This window comes from Drosophila miranda (genome assembly GCF_003369915.1).
Source record: "Drosophila miranda strain MSH22 chromosome Y unlocalized genomic scaffold, D.miranda_PacBio2.1 Contig_Y1_pilon, whole genome shotgun sequence".
Lineage (NCBI taxonomy): Eukaryota > Metazoa > Arthropoda > Insecta > Diptera > Drosophilidae > Drosophila > Drosophila miranda.
The window spans coordinates 30285133-30295388 of record NW_022881603.1 but is presented as its reverse complement, the minus strand read 5'-3'; the positions used below and the strand labels follow the sequence as shown (position 1 = coordinate 30295388).

General features: G+C 50.1%; 1 protein-coding gene and 1 pseudogene across 1 annotated transcript; one reads left to right on the top strand and one right to left on the bottom strand.

Annotated features, from left to right (window-relative positions):
- LOC117189430 (prohibitin-2-like) lies at positions 1–2507 on the top strand. The gene is made up of 6 exons (XM_033394550.1): positions 1–159; positions 480–826; positions 888–1121; positions 1214–1291; positions 1354–1453; positions 2191–2507. Exons 1-6 carry the CDS (start codon positions 27–29, stop codon positions 2319–2321), a joined length of 1023 nt encoding a protein of 340 aa, XP_033250441.1. The 5' UTR covers positions 1–26; the 3' UTR covers positions 2322–2507.
- Positions 2508–2886: 379 nt separating this feature from the next.
- LOC117189427 lies at positions 2887–10048 on the bottom strand (annotated as a pseudogene).
- Between the last annotated feature and the right edge of the window lie 208 nt (positions 10049–10256).

Here is a 10256-nt window from a genome sequence, read left to right as displayed (position 1 = left end):
ACTTCTTCATTTAGATTACAAACAACATGGCGCAAAGCAAACTGAACGATCTTGCGGGCAAGCTGGGCAAAGGTGGCCCACCTGGACTGGGTATTGGACTGAAGCTCCTGGCGGCCGCGGGAGCTGTAGCCTATGGTGTTAGCCAGTCCTTTTACACAGGTAAGTGGGAAATGGGATTGAAAAAATGTCGAAAATTGATGGATAATAGCAGAAACTCGAATGCCGAAGAGGCATGTGCACATAACCTCAACCCTACTGAGTGCCGATGTGTGAGTGTATGCGAGGGCTTGGGCTATCTCCATATTTCATAACTATTAAAAAGCCTTGCACAACTTTCGCTTGCATAGAATCTGGATTTATTTTGCATACTGCGTAGACCCATCCATGATATATAGTTCTGGCCACTTCTTATATTTCCACTTCCAATGTTTCATCTGAACACGATTGCATAACCAAACTCCATATTTTTATGCTTGCAGTCGACGGCGGTCACCGCGCCATCATTTTCAACCGCGTTGGCGGCATACAGGATGATATATTCTCGGAGGGTCTGCATGTCCGCATTCCATGGTTCCAGTATCCCATCATCTACGATATTCGCTCCCGTCCCCGTAAAATTGCCTCGCCGACGGGCTCGAAAGACTTGCAGATGATCAACATTTCACTGCGTGTGCTGTCGCGTCCCGACTCTCTGAATCTTCCCTCCCTGCACAAGCAGCTGGGCGTGGACTACGACGAGAAGGTGCTGCCCTCCATCTGCAATGAGGTGTTGAAGAGCGTGATCGCCAAGTTCAATGCCTCGCAGTTGATTACACAGCGTCAGCAGGTGAGTGGCTTGAGCACAATCAGATTTGATTTGATTCTAAACGAGAATTCCTTGTGTGAAGGTGTCGCTTTTGATCCGCAAGGAGCTGGTCGAGCGTGCCCGCGACTTCAACATCATTCTGGACGATGTCTCCCTCACCGAGCTGAGCTTCGGCAAGGAATACACTGCCGCCATCGAGGCGAAACAGGTGGCCCAGCAGGAGGCGCAGCGCGCCGTCTTCTTTGTGGAGCGGGCTAAGCAAGAGAAGCAACAGAAGATTGTCCAGGCTGAGGGTGAAGCCGAGGCAGCGAAAATGATATCCTTTTACAAACACACAAACTTTATCTTTCGATTTTGCAATTGCCATTTGATTTGTGCCCTGGTTTTTCCCTTAACCGATATGTTTACTTAGGTCTGGCCGTAAAGCAGAACCCAGCTTATCTGAAGCTGCGCAAGCTACGTGCCGCACAAAGCATTGCCCGCACGGTATGATTTTCACCTCAATATCGATCTCAATGTGAATCTCAACATTTGCCCTTTCTTCACAGATTGCCACCTCACAGAACAAGGTCTACCTGTCGGCGGATAGCTTGATGTTGAACATTCAGGACTCTGCCTTCGACGACATGACCGAGAAGGTTTACAAAAGTAAATAGCTCTCGTTTTGATTAACAAAAAGAGTTTACTTTTAAGTTGAACGGTTTCTGATTTTGATTCCAATCACTGGCCAATATGTATTATAGATAGCCTTAATGTTTGGGTAACTTCTAAAAAGTTCTTCGTACTCTCTCTTTTTGCCACATAAATTTCGTTCTGTTTACGTTTCTCCAATCCTTCCGCGCAACACAGTAGCTGGCGACTTGGACTAAGAATCGGCCAATATTCCTTGTTGTTAATTAATTCTTATCCCATATTTTCGAGGTAGTGCCTAAGTACCGTTTAGTTTTAACCACTCTCAAGCGGCTTGTCGTCTTCATTTTTTCACGAATTGCCTGCTCGGGTTGTGCGTTGGCCTTGCCTTTCGGAGAGAGCTTCATCCCACATCATCTTCGAATCGCAAGCGCCAAGGCACAGCAGAGCACAGCGGGCCAAGCGCCCTCAGTTTGTGAGGTAAGGAGTCGACGAAGGCAGATGGCCGCATCAGCATTTAACGTTCATTGTCCCATCATCAAGAATCACGTGAAACTGAGACTTATAATAAATGCGTACTGAGAACTGTCGATCTGTACTTGTCGCTTGCTTGGTCGTCCATTGGTCATGGCCGATTGTTAATATTGGTTTTAGCTCTCACCGGTTGCTGCACACACTCGTGAAAAATCGAACTGACGTGTCCACCCAGCAATTGTTCGACTCTTCAATAATCACCATCCCCATCATTATTACAGTTGGCACGGGCTTGCCCAAGGATTGGATTAATCCAGGAAAAATTATCGCTGCATCGGGCAATCCGCTGGGGCAGGAGGACGGCAACAACGTGGGCAAGTTGGCACGCAAGACAGCAGAACATATGATTTGATTCGGGCACTGATTGCGGCACGGCACTGTTCCACAATCCTAGTACAAATATCAAGATATTCAAGAGGGGAACGAACCAAAGTAGCAGACAATGAGGACGCCGTTTGACTCTGACCGTCTTCAAATACGAAACATTTACTTATCATTATAATTGCGTGTATAAAATACATAAGAATATTACATAAGAGTGTATATGGTATATAATTTATGTGTATAGAGATTTATTTATGTAAATTGTAGGCAGATTAGGTTACTTCTCCATGTTTGTTGTTTGATGTCCTTGCTACAAGACTATCCAGGACCCTGCGGCATTCCCATGTGATGTGGATGTGTGGTAGGGTGTGTGCGCGTGTCTAATGTGAGAGATCTTGACTAGAAATATGTGGTTGTAGCTCTGTTTTCCTATGTGTGGCATGTGTAAGGGGAATCCCGTTTTGCATTCATACTGTAGTCCGTCCATGTTGAGCAATCGAACAACCGCCAGGGCCGGTCCTAGGTGGTGGCTGCACGCATCTCCGTCATGATGAATAGTCGCACTTATGCGTGTGTCTATTCCTATATATATATCTATAATTTATAACGAACTGAACAATCAATCAAATTCCTGCATTAGGCGTGTTTTGTAGTTGGCTTAAAAACGACGCGACATAGACCAGGATCAGGCTGTCGCCGGTGGCTTTACTCCTACTCCTGCTCCTGTCCCGCTGGTGGCACTGCTGCCACTCTCACTGCCGCTGCCACTTCCACTGCTGCTGCTGGCGTTGCTGTTGGTTCTCCGGGTCTCGGCCAGGCCGGGCGTATCGCGACGGTGGCGGCGCAATGTGGAACTAGCTGAGGGCGCCGAGCTGCTCAATGCAATGTTGGACGTGAAGGCAGCCGCCTCCGCTCGACTGGGAGTCAGAGTGCCTCCGGTTACTGATGCTGCTACTGCTGCCGTTCCGTTGGTGTTGCTAGCGGCGCTCGCTGACGCAGCGGCAAAGGACTCGCTGATGCTGGCCAAGGGTCATAAGTTCGTCGTCTGCACCAGTCCTCGCCCCAGATAAAAGCACTCTAGCACTGCAGCGCCCACGGAACTGCGTCGGGCCACCATCGCATTGACCACGCTCCACTTGTTGAGACGCGGGTCATAGCGTTCCACGGAATTCAGCGAGGAGCTGCCATCATTGCCGCGAACAAGGCGCCCTCCACCTCGACCACTTCGTGAGTTGATCTGAAAGGAAATCGAATCATCCGTAAGCATTGACAACCCAAGCAAGGAATAACCACAGTTTCCTACCTGCGTGAATGCATGGCTGCAATAGGCTCCCAAGTGTTACGCCTTAGATTGTACCGCTCGCCGCTGGACATGCACATGGTCCCATCGTTTCCGCCAATGCAGTACAGGTGGCCATCGGTGGAGGCCACTCCACAGCTGCTGCGACGTGCGGTCATGCTGGGAACAGGCTGCCAGCGGCCCACGCGCGGATCAAAGCGTTCGACACTGCACTGATAGTTGGTGGAGTCGAACCCGCCCAGGCTGTAGATGCAGTTCTCCAGCACTGCCAGGCGGCAGTAGTGACGGCGCGTGCTCATGGCCGGACAGGAGCTCCAGATGCCCGTGAGCGGATCATAGCGTTCCATGCTACTGAGGCAGGAGGCACCGTCGTAGCCGCCGCACACGTAGATGAGGGCGTCGTAGGAGCAGATGCCCAGGCAGCTTCTCTTGGTGCCCATCGGGGTGATGTTGCTCCACTTGTTGGTGAGCGGTTTGTAGCTCTCGGCCGTGGCCAGATAGCTGACCCCGTCGTAACCGCCGACCACGTAGAGCTGCTTGTGCAGCGACGTGACCCCGGATCGAGAGCGACGCCACAGCATGGGGGCCACCGGACTCCAGGTGTTGCTCCTCGGATTGTACACCTCGCACTCGTTGTGGATGGCGAAGAGGCTGCCCCCGCCGACGGCGAACACATACGGCTTCATGCCCTCTGGCCGCCGCTCCTGGGTACGCTGACTGCCCATCACGCTGCGCTGCTCCGGCAAAAGATGGTACTTCATGGCCTCCAGCAGCAGCTCCTTGTACTCGGAGTCGTCGCGCATCAGGGTCTCCGCCTCCACACAGCTCATAAGGAAGTCGCGGCTGACGAGGGGCAGGCGCACGTGGGACATCAGCTCTGACGTGTGCAGCCGCCGCGTGGCCAGATCGTGCTTGACCCAGTTGACCACCGCCATGAAGACCTTCTCTTCGGAGCTGATGTTCAGCTGGCTGTTCGATATCAGCTCCCTGACCTCCTCGAAGGGCAGCAGCAGGAATTCCTCTGTACCTACCACCTGCTGGAAGTTCTGCAGCGCGTACTTGTGGGATCCGCAAAGCTGCGGATCCCCAGACAATTGGAGGGATGCAGCACGCGTCGCGCACCGAATGCATCTGCAGCAGTCCCGAGGCGGGCAGCAGCACCTGCACGTTTTGCTCGGTGATTGTGATCTCTCCGGTGTAGGTGTAGTCGATCAACTGGCGCAGAGCGGTGCTGTCCACGTCATGGAGCCGGACCAGGCCCTGAGTGCGTTCGAGCATGTCATCTGGAATGAATAGAGATTCGGGTGAGTAATGAATGAAGCAGCTCTCATTCCCCATTGCCCTGGCAAGCATCCCGTTGAACTCCACTCACCGTTGAACATCGCATAGAAATAGGGCGAGACAGAGGCCAGCACCACTCGATGGGCATTGATGGTGTCGCCGCCCACCTCCAGACGAACGTCGCAGAGCTAAAAGGATAGTAGAAGGGCCATTACCACAGGCTGTTGACACATGGAGTACAGTTCCCTTCCGATGGGGCCAGGCAAAACTGTCGCTTTACAAATCCGATTAATTCCTGGCTACGTGCTCAATTTTACAGTGCGCCTCCTGCCCCGCTTGCATCCTTACAAGAGCCAACTTTCTCCAGACATACCTAGTCCATTAATAACTTTCGAAAGAGTCCCCTCCTGGCTGTCAATGCCCTCGATTGAAAACCATCTTTGATGGCAAAGTGTCGCTTACATCATGGCTCGATTCGGGCTAAGGCCAAATCGCCCGCTGGGGCTCTAAACCGGCAATTCGTTCAGATGGCCCCACCCCCACCTCTGCTGAACTCTGTGCTGGGGCTGGGGCTGGGTGACAATTAATTTTGCCGACTGGCCAAATAAAGAGAAACGAAAGAAAGAAATTAAGTATGCGGCATGTGGGACCGCGTCAACTAAAACACTGGCGGCGGCCTCAATCACGCGCCCATTCTAAATAAATATTTTAATTATGTGCACGCCTAATGCAATTAGTATGGCAATATCAAGATCTGTCAATTAATAGGAAAGTTTTCAATGCCCTTTCAAGAACATTCACTGGGGGGGAAACTTCTTCTTCTTTAGCTGATACATAAATAAAAGGATATTCTGACTAGCTCTAGTGCTCCAGACCTCTCAATGTTCTATCCCCTAGCAAGTTTGATGGATGGTGACAAACCTGGGCATTAGTTCTCATCTGGTTGATGGCCGCAAAGGAGGCAATGCAATGTCCTGGATTCTGATGATGCGCCTGGGGCAAGACCTCCTCGTTGGGTCCCGGTGGGCTCAGATCGCTGGGCGTTTGTGTGGAATTGTTGCTGGTGGTGGTGACATCCTCGTTGTTGCCACTCGCCTGTCCCGAGCTGCAACAGAATCAAATTGTATAATCATAATGGTGATGGAGGCGGCAAGCTGTCGCAGGATGCATGAAAATTCCCCGGCCATAGCCCGGGGGATATTTATGCTCATGTTCATGTTTATGCTATGCCAGGGAGCGCTCTGTTTTCGGGGGAGACTCCAGCTCGAATTTCACCGTCTACTTACTGATTTGATTTCACAGGCAAAAACATTGCGGCTTCGTCTGTTGATGGTTTGGTTTATGTTTATATTGATGTGGATGTGGATGCTTATGTTGCTATTTCCTTATAGCAAGGCAGCAGCTACTCTTCCTTCTAGCGCATCTTCACCTGCTTTGGTCCTCGGCTTGTTCAGTCTTTTCATTGGAAGTTCAGTTCAACTCTGACTCAAAATCCAGCTAAAATGAAGGCCAAAAATCAATACCCGGGACAATTGTTGTGGCCACCCGCACCCGCGTGGAATAGAGCCGAATTTAGGTCACTGTTGGGGAGGGGTTGACATGATATCATTCCTGCGTTTTTGGCATGTCAAAGTGAATGCGAAGCATCTGAATGCCTGATGGCATAGCATTGTTAAGCCAGGCCGCGACAGGGGCTGCAAAAGGATCAGGAAATGGGGCCAGGATGTGGCTTGGCCAAATTGCTTGTCGCATGCAATTTGCACATTCTGCCAGCCACATTTCCCTCGTTTTGATGAATACTAAAATGGCAAGCGAATGGCAAACATCAACGAGGTGGGGGTAGAGTTGAGTGCAGAGGAGAGCTTTCGTACCGCTCGGTGGAAAGTTCTCTTTGGGGTCAACAAAACGTGTCTCTGGCGGGCGACTGGGCTGCGTCTGGCTCTGGAGCTGTAGCTGTAGCTGTGGCTGTAGCTCCGACTGGAGCCAGCGGCATGTGTGTAAAACGAACGTCACGAATTTATCGCTGCATTAACAAAACGAGGCAACAGCTACAGAAATACATAGCCAGAGCTCGAAACATAATCGCACAAAAATTTCACTTTGCACACAAAACAAATTAACGACAATTTCAGTTTTGGTTTTAGTTTTTTTTTTTTTTTTTTGTTGCCAGAGGGGCAGCCGCCTCTTCCATGCTTGAGGGCGCAATTGTGTTGGAGGGCAATGTCCGGGCTCGGTCTCTACACAACGACACCCTCTTAAAAAGAAGCCCCATTAGGCAAATGTTTACTGCCCAGCAAAAGGCAAAAGCAGAGCAAAGTGCTGGCGGCGGAGGAGGAGGAGGAGGAGGTGGAGAACAAGCTGCAATCGTGGGATAGCCCTCAATTCGCGGTGCATTCGCTGGGACCCCACTGCACGCTCCTCTTCCATTTTGGGCGGGGTCAGCACTCGTCACACTCGGCGTATGAGTAATTAAAGGCAAGCAGCCAGGGTCAGAATGCCTTGCGGTTGTCTCAGTAACAGAGCCCAGCTAACGGTGCCTTGTGGCCAACAGCAGCAGCAATGAAATTATGTTAAATGTTAACTGGAAACACGATTAGTTCATGTTCGACACACACGCAAAGCCCCTGAAAAAGGGAGCGCGGACATGAAAGGAAGCGGACCTAGGTGGTTAAGAGCAGGAAGTGGCTTTAGTTAAGGTGTAACTCTGGCTGACCTTTAGGTGGCGCGAGGGTGGCCAAAGCTTTTGCTTTAAATATAACACAAGCCCCACTAAAAATATGGTTATCAGAGGGGGAGCAGCAAGAGCATTGACAGGGAAAGAGAATCTGAGTGTGTGTGTGTGTGAAATTCAAATTAACCAGCTAACGAAACGGAGACGGAGCCAGAGCCAGAGCCAAAACGAGTGTATGCTCCACACGTAGCCCCCTCCCCACAACAAATGTGGGCAAAAACGATGGGAGAGTAGCCGCAGTCATTCAGTAATATTTAATGCTTGGCAACAGACCGAAAAGCACCGCAGGAAAAACAGCACCTGAAGAACCCAAACTTGACAAAAAGTTGTGCAAACATTCAACCGGTTGTACAATAGTTGTGTGTGGGGCAGCAGAACAGAACTCTGCTGGTGGGGCCCATTTACTTGGTGGCCATCTACCTACTAATGCCGTAGTATGTTCTCCACGTGACTGCGAAACTGAATTGCTACTCGTATCTTAAAGATTTCGAATCTTGTTGCACGCTTCATTGATGATTAGTGGGCTCTGCTTATGCAGCATTGCATTGTCTAAGCGACTCCAAGGTTAACTGCTTTGGCATCAAGCGGAAGTGAAGCGATCGAGTCAGCCGTAATTACAGCTAAAACGAGGAGGAACGTTGTGAGTTGCTGCGGACACCGCAACTCTACATTTATACCCGATACTTAGTCAGTATGGCTCTCCTCCGGCAGACGCCGCTAATATTAAGCGACACGATAAAGAGTGCGTGCGAGAGAGACAGAAAATCAGTCTGAGCGTGACGTCGGGCGCTGCGTAGCCACTGCAAATTGATTTGTTGCTTTTGGCTATACAAATTATCCGATCTGATCCAGACTCCGCAACCGGATATATATGGTCATTCTCTATGATTCTGCGTTTTTAGTTTTCTCGAATCTGCAATATTTCGTCCTTTATTGGTTCTTTACGCGGGCGGTAGGGGGTGTGGCGAAATTTTGACACAAAACGGTCAAGGTCCGATATCACAGGAGTGTGGATACCAAATTTGGTTGCTCTGAACTCCTTGAACTCATATTTTGCAATTGGCAAAACCGACCATGAAACCTGTGTGTTAGAGAGAGACAGAGCGAGAAAGAATGAAATTGTTTTCTTGATTCTGGCTATAATAATTATACGATCTGGTTGAGATTTTGCACTTTAGAAGATATAGTCAGCCTCAACGATTTTGCGTTTTCAGTTTTCTCGTATCTCTGAATTTGTGGATGCCACAGATTTTCGCCCTTTGTGGGGGCGGAAGTGGGCGGGGCAAAGTTTTGAAATATACTTGTAGCAGTGACATATCACAGAAGTCCTGATATAAAACGTCGTTGCTCTAGCTCTTATAGTCTTTGAGCACTAGGCGCTGATAGGGACGGACAGACGGACGGACGGACGGACAGACGGACAGACGGACAGACGAACAGACAGACAGACAGACAGGGCTCAATCGACTCGGCTATTGATGCTGATCAAGAATATATGTATATACTTTATGGGGTCGGAAACGATTCCTTCTGGACGTTACACACATCCACTTTCACCACAAATCTAATATACCCCAATACTCATTTTGAGTATCGGGTATAACAATGACTAAGATCTTGAGTCTTGAATTTGAATAGAGTCGGTTTGGCAGGGCATCCAGAGATCGTTCACTGAGCTTAGAAACTTTTACCATATTTAGCACTTATGTATTTTCTTCCAGTCACAAGAGCATGCGGCTCTTGAGACCGCCCCCAGAAATCAAGTGCCAGTGCGTGCTAGGCAAAGAGATTCCCACAATCCCCGAATATGGCTGAGAGTCACCCTCGCGGGATGTGGGCCAAGTAAACAGCGCACGGCCCACCAGCGGTGGGCAGCTGTCGGGCTTTCAGCCATTGAGCATACGCAGCGTAAGCCGACAGATTGTTCTATTTGGTAATCGTTGTGTGAACCGTTGGGTGGTAGAGGGACATAGAAAACACCACAACCCCCGGGACGCGATGAACGAAAGTGAGTGTGAAGCCCCGGAACGGGCCCTGGCGATTGTCAAAGCCGGCTTTTTCCGTACGGTATACGGCGGGTCGTCAACCTGCTGGCAGCGCGGGAAATGTGAAAACAGCCTCATCCAGCAACTCCAGATGGAGGCACACGGGGTGGCAGTTGGCTCCTGGCAAATGCAACGGCATGTGCATACCCTTACCCCTGTGTTCTGTTCTGTCCTTTCCGACCAATAATGAAAGTATATCTTGATTGCCACACCTTTTCCTCAATTTGAGTTGGAGTGTCTTTTGGGTGTCCTAATATTTTCCTTGGTTGTAACGGTACTTGAGCGGCACTTGGCGAGTCCTTTACCGGAATTGACTTTGCACCACGAATTTCGAATCGCTGCTAAGCCAATTATTCTGTCGCCTCCAACAACTGCGATGCGCAGGCCACAACTTCACGGCGCGAAAGCTCGAATTCGAGTGAGACCCACTAAGCACAGTGGTGAGGACCCAATCCCAAGCAAAGCTTGGCACTGGAGTGAAACGATATGGCAATGGAACGGCAAGAGAGCTTTTGCGGTAAGCGACGACTTTGTAAGCAATCCGCTGCTGTAACGCTTGGATCAGCCGAGAGAGCTAGTTCGCAGCGCCATCTAGTGGTCGGCACC

What these genes read in the sequence shown, in the direction of transcription:
- LOC117189430 (XM_033394550.1), top strand. Translation starts at nt 27, where the DNA reads ATGGCGCAAAGCAAACTGAACGATCTTGCGGGCAAGCTGGGCAAAGGT. An exon ending in AAGCCGAGGCAGCGAAAATG is followed by an intron (nt 1,122 to 1,213) that starts ATATCCTTTTAC and finishes CGATATGTTTAC; the next exon opens with TTAGGTCTGGCCGTAAAGCA. An exon ending in CACAAAGCATTGCCCGCACG is followed by an intron (nt 1,292 to 1,353) that starts GTATGATTTTCA and finishes CTTTCTTCACAG; the next exon opens with ATTGCCACCTCACAGAACAA.